Source organism: Myotis daubentonii, chromosome 9, assembly GCF_963259705.1.
Source record: "Myotis daubentonii chromosome 9, mMyoDau2.1, whole genome shotgun sequence".
Taxonomy (NCBI): domain Eukaryota; kingdom Metazoa; phylum Chordata; class Mammalia; order Chiroptera; family Vespertilionidae; genus Myotis; species Myotis daubentonii.
Genome location: NC_081848.1, coordinates 4,880,863 through 4,886,862, shown reverse-complemented (window position 1 = coordinate 4,886,862; position 6,000 = coordinate 4,880,863). Strand labels below are relative to the sequence as shown.

Genomic DNA, 6,000 nt, shown 5'->3' with positions numbered 1-6,000 from the left:
TGCCAGGGACTCCAACACCTTTGTAAGTTCCCTCCTCTCGCTCTTCTTCCTACAACCCAGTCGATGCTTCCCGCCTCAGTAATTTCTTCACAGACCGTCAGCCAGCCGGGCCTTGCTGGGAGCTGTCCTGCTCCTGGGAGTCCCGGCGTGGAAGGGGGTGGCAGGGAGAGTCCCCGTGCGGCCCCAGCACTGGGCTGACTGGGTCACGTCCTAACGGCCCGGCCGGGACTCCCCGGGCTTTTGAGGGCCTTCGGCTATTCCTTCAAAAGTGCCTCTAAGGACTGTTTCCCACCCGATTCCGCAAATCCAAGCTCCCTCAGAGGGGCAGAGGCTACGCTGGCGCAGGGCAGCGCGGAGCGGGGCTGTGTGCTTCAGCTCCGCCCTGCACGGCAGACACCCCCCGCCCCCCCCCACCCCCCCGCTTCTCCCAACTAGACTCTGAACCGTAAGGCAAACAACATGTCAACATGAGATGGTAATCTGTTTTTATTTTCACAATCCCCTACTATCCAATTAAGTTACTCAGTTGTAAGTGCCCACAAAAAAGGGGCTAAAGGTCTTACTGCAACTTGGGTCTGGAGATTTTTTAAATCCTTTTTTAGTTGAACATAAATGGGAAAGAAAAAAATACTTCTGACATTTTCCAAGAACAGAATTAAGAAACTATATTAATATACGTTCAACATATACTGCGCGTATCGGTTACTACAATACAAAGCAATAGTTCGCAAGATGGCACAACTGACAGGCTCCCTGGCTTCCACCTGGAGGGCGGGTCTGCTCTCGGTCCATCCAGTGCGCACACAGGACAGGTGGGCCGTCGGGGCTGGAGTTCAAGGAGCCCAGGAATCACACAGTAGCTGTTGGAGCCTCCTTCTGGTGAGAGGTGGAGGGCTGGAGGGACCAGGGGGACACGGGACCCATCCCGAGAAAGGCGCTGGCACTGCGGAGTCCAGGAGGGAGGGCAGGGAGGGAGCGGCAGGGCCAGTGAGGACCAGCCACGGGTCCTGTCGGAACCCTGGATGGCCATGCCGGGCACCCGCTTTCTTCTGTGCAAATTCAGGATGAAAGACTAGGAGGGGACTGGGGACCCTACTCTCCTTTTCCAGAAAGAAAGGACCAAGAGTCCGAACATTAAACATCTCTTTCTTGCTGTGAGGATCAGCCAGCCAGCACCCGAGACTTTGGTTTCTAACGGCGAGGAGGGAAGGTAGTGACACAAACAACAGCTCTGCCGGTGCGTCCTCACGGGACAGTCCCGCGCAGGGAGAGCTGCTCATGACGGCGGCTAACGGAAATCCTGTGAGCAAAAGGTGCAAGGCCCAATTCAAACAGAACAGAATCTGTTAAACATTTGTCTTTTAAAGAAAAGTTCCTTTTGTTTTTATTTACTAATGATAATAACAATATCAACATTTACCAAAACAATTCCTACATGGTCAAGAATGAAGGTGGGGGGTGAGGATGCCCAGTGAAGGCGCAGGCCAGAGAGGCAGGGCCGCACAGCTTCTGGTCCTGCCTGTGACAGAGGCTGACGGGAGTGTGTGTGGCATCAAACCTTTTTACAGCGCGAGCACAGCTGACACAAGCAGAGGGGCTGAGGTGGAGTTTCAGCCCATGGGTGGAGGCAGCGGGATGGGAAGGCACCAACCTTCCAGGTTACAAGAGGGGAACTGAGTCACGCACCGAAGAGGCTCACACGGACCCCGCGTCCCTCAGCGCCAGGCCCTCCCCGCCTCACGCGGACATTCTGATGCCAGCGTGGCCTGGTGGGCGGTGGATCCAGCAGGAACCGTCTCCCCAGGTGCCAGGCCTGGGCCTGCTGCTTTTGCTCTCCCTTCTCTGGCCACTGAGATTCCAAAGGTGGTGCCCTTCAGTGCTGCTCCTGCACAGAGCCATGCAGAGCCCTGGAGGGTGCTGGGAGGGGAGGCTGGGGGGGCTCTAGGTCCCCTAGGCTCTGTCCTCTGTTTGCTCTTCTCTTTCAAAAGTAAAAAAGAGAAAGAAAGAGAAGCAAAAGTAAAAAAAAAGAAAATCACCTCCAAATGAAAACCCCAAACCAAAGCCAAACCAAACCACCAACTGAAATCCACCAGATACACTTTCACAAAAGGTGTGAACGTGATTTCCTGTTTATTTCCTGGGTGAGTGGGTCATACAAGCAAACATGGCAAAAGGCCCTCGGAGCCCACAGGAGCAGCACATGACAGAGCCGACGGAGGAAGGAGCAAGCGCTCTGGGGGGAGAGGGCAGGCGCGATGCTGCTGGATGCTGCTGGTTTAGTCTCACGCTATCCCTCTGTCCCGAGCTGCACACGGACCTGCAATAGAGCAGACGCAGGGCATCAGTGTGGACAGACCAAATGTTCACTTGAGAACTTTTCAAAAAATTCAACTTTAGTGTACTAGGTGTGCCGGTTAAGAATGGAGGATTTTGTAAGCAAAGGAAACACGATAATTTCAAGAGAAACATCGAAAGTGCTTTATTTATTCAAAGTAATGTCCATCACTAGCTACACACTTCCCCATCTTTCAGGTAATTTGTGGATACTGTCCCAATAGAACTTTTCTTGTTTTGAGGCAAACCATTCAGAGACCCAGCTTTCCATGTCTTCGCACATTTTGAAGTGCTGCTCAGAAAGCGCGTGTGCCATCGATCAGAGCAAGTGGTCATCTGAAGGAGCAAGGTCTGGTGAATAAGGTGGGTGGTTAATACTTCCCAGGCAAGATCTTCTAACGTGTCTTTAACTGGTTTTGGAGTGTGTGATGGTGCGTCATCATGAAGCAAAGTTACTTTGCCATGTCTTCTGGCACATTCTGGTCATTTCATGATCAAAGCGTGGTTCACATTAATTATTTGTTGTCAGTAGCGATCAATATTAATGGTTTCACCTGGAAGCTCATAATACACCACACCTTCCTGATCCTACTCAACGCAGAGCACTGTCTTCTTTCCGAAGCGATTTGGCCTCGAAGTCGATGTTGATGGTTGGCCTGGGTCAACCCATGATTTTGTGCGTTTGGGATTCTCAAAATAAATCCATTTTTCATCGCCAGTCACAATCCAATTTCAGTTTTCCATTTGTCTTTCATTCAGTTGATGTGACACCCATTTTCCTTCCTTTAAAATCTTTCCCATTCTTGTAAATGATCCGAAATTGTTTGCTAAGCAATGTTTAATCTTTCTGCAAGTTGTTTTTGAATTTGACACACATCTTCATCCAATAATGCTTGTCATTGTTGGTCTTCAAACTTTTTCGGTTGACCTGGACGTTCTTTGTCTTTCACATGGAAATCATCACTTTTAAAGTGTTTTAAACCAGCGTTCACAAGTATCTTGAGATGGAACATGTTCACCATAAGCTTCCCGAAGTATATGATAACTTTTTCTTCAAAATAAAGTAATGAATTAAAACTTCCCTCAAATGCTCTTTTTTTTGGGGGGGGGGCATGAAATTCAACATTTTTAAGTGTAAAAATATCTATGATGTTAACACCTTCAGTAAATTTGACATATGAAGTTTTTGTTTTTTTTAATATATTTTTTATTGATTTTTCACAGAGAGGAAGGGAGAGAGATAGAGTTAGAAACATCGATGAGAGAGAAACATCGATCAGCCGCCTCCTGCACATCCCCCACCGGGGATGTGCCCGCAATCCAGGTACATGCCCTTGACCGGAATCGAACCTGGGACCTTTCAGTCCGCAGGCTGACGCTCTATCCACTGAGCCAAACCGGTTTCGGCGACATATGAAGTTTTGAAGCTTGCTGTCAATCCAACAAAATAGCATACATATCAAATCACATATATATCAACATATGTGTAACTCCATCTATTGAAAAAAGTCTGCATAATTAACCGGTGCACCTAGAAAGCATGACTTTTTCCTTGCCTAATGCAAGCACCCGACAAGCTCCAGCTGCGGGCACCACCTCAAGACCCCTGGAGGGCCTTTGGCAGCCAGGCCTCCCAGCCCTTTGTTTCAGAGATCTGGGTGGGCTGGGTAAGGCCACTTGAGCTCCTGGTCTGTCTTCTCTTCCTGAGCTTTCATTCCTGCTCTTGTGTGTTTTAAATTCGCCAATGAAGAGGAGTCAGCAACCCCTCAGGGCCATGCTGGACCCAATTAAAGCAGAGCCCCAGGCCTGTTTCCTCTCTCTCCCCCCAACCCCTGGGGGGGGGCCCCAGGTGTGCCCTGTCATTGCCAGTCTTTTTTACTTTTATTATTTTTAATCCTCACCTGAGGATATTTTTCAATTGATTTTTAGAGAGAGTGGAAGGGAGGGGGAGAGGCAGAGAGAGAGAAACATGGATGTGAGAGAGACACATCGATGGGGGCCTCCCGCATGCACCCCAACCAGGGCTGGGGATCAAGCCTACAACTGAGATACATGCCTTAGACTGGAATTGAACCGGGACCCTTCAGTCCTCAGGCCAGCGCTCTATCCCCTGAGCCAAGGGCATTTCCAGGTCTTTAAGCAATAAACCCGCATCTGATCAGTCTCCTGGAGGTTACTGCTGAAGGGCGTCTTGCCGTCATAGTCAGAGCCACGGTGCGGCCCAGCTAGGCCCTGGTTAGCGGCCAAGGCCAGTAAAACTGGGACCGGTTCCCTTTAGCCTGGGCTTCTCAGGGGTCTGCCATATCGAGGCTCTAATGGGGATTTGCCAGACGGCCAAACGGCCATCAAGTCTTTTCTATCAGTTTCCAAAGAGCCCACACTGCCTGCCGCGCTTGGTGAGGCGTGGCCAGCCCGGCCAGTCCCCCTTCACCGGGGCCTCTGGCCGCCGGCTTCCCGGTCCAGGACACCCGCCACTGGGCGCGGCCTTAAACCTGCGGCTGGGCGTGTTTCCTTGCTGGGCTTCAGCTTCCAGGCCTGAGTTCAAGGACCGCCTCCCTATTACTCCGGCCCAAGGTGCACCCGTCCCTCAAAGCTCGCTCGCTCCTGGTCTCTGTGGAGCTGCGACAGCCCCTACAATCACAACACACGTGTCTCTCCCCTCATTAAACAGGGAGCCCTGGCCGCATCCCGTCTGCACCTACCCACACCGCAGAAGGACTAGCACCGCGCTCAAGGGAGAGCAGGGCGCTGGAAGGCCAGGAGGGAGCAGGCGTGTGGAGCTTGTGCAAGCGTCTCCTGACCAGAGGGGGCCGGGCCATACGCACCGTGGGTCCCGTTACACGCCGGCCTGCTCCACGCTGAAGGAGACCTCGGGGTGCTTGTAGCTGAGCAGGATGTCTGTTATACACGTGGACGGGTAGCAAGAGCTCAAATGCTGGCCGTCAGTCAGGTCCAGGTGCTCATGGCCTAACCTCTCCCCACATTCTGAGGACCAGAAAGAACATGTGAGATTTGCAGGGCACTGGGGGGTGGGGGGCAGGAGGGAAGGAGAGGAGGAGGAAGAGAGGTCCGAGCACTGCGACCTGACTTGCAGCCTGACCCCAGCTCCCAGCAGCCCGCGGTGTGCTCAGCGTCTGCAGCCTCCTGTCCTGTCCTGGCCTGTCCCCGTGGAGCCCTGTCCCCGCTGCCACTGCCATGTGGGGGGAGGCAGAGCACTGCTCCTTCCGCGAGAGCCTTCTGTCAGGCGAGACCCCGGTGCCGCAGACACTGGTCACTGGGCGCTCCGAGCACAGAGGGCCCACCGCACAGTGTCTCTGCCTCGGGAGGCAGCGGGCAGGGCAGCCCGTGAAGGCGAGTCAGGATCGACCGCAGGGCCGTCCGCTCCAGGCCTCTCACCTGCTATGATGCCCCCTGGCTGCTTCCAAGGAGAGGCAGGCACATTCCATCCACACACAGCGCCGCGACCAGAACCAGAGAAGCAGCTGTGGGAGGAGCGTCCTGACAGCATCGGAAAGGGGATGTGGCACCGGCAGGCAGCCAGGAGACGCGCTCCTCTATCCACTCGCGCTCGGGAGTGGGCGTGGGGCGTGGGGCGTGGGAAGGGCGTCGTGTCCAGAACCCTCTGTGTCCCAGGAACTCCGTGCAGAAGAGGGGAGCAGTCACTGG

General features: G+C 53.4%; 1 protein-coding gene across 4 annotated transcripts in view; it reads right to left on the bottom strand.

The window, feature by feature from the left end:
• Positions 1-468: 468 nt before the first annotated feature.
• The window catches only part of SIK3 (SIK family kinase 3), a 299,150-nt gene continuing 293,618 nt past the window's right edge, over positions 469-6,000 (bottom strand). For all 4 annotated transcript variants that reach the window (XM_059707774.1, XM_059707772.1, XM_059707773.1 and 1 more), the window contains 2 exons: positions 5,160-5,319; positions 469-2,317 (listed from right to left, as the gene is read on the bottom strand). In XM_059707774.1, the coding sequence (XP_059563757.1) occupies positions 5,171-5,319 (149 nt within the window). In that variant the 3' untranslated portion in view covers positions 469-2,317; positions 5,160-5,170. The remainder of the gene's footprint in view (positions 2,318-5,159; positions 5,320-6,000) is intronic.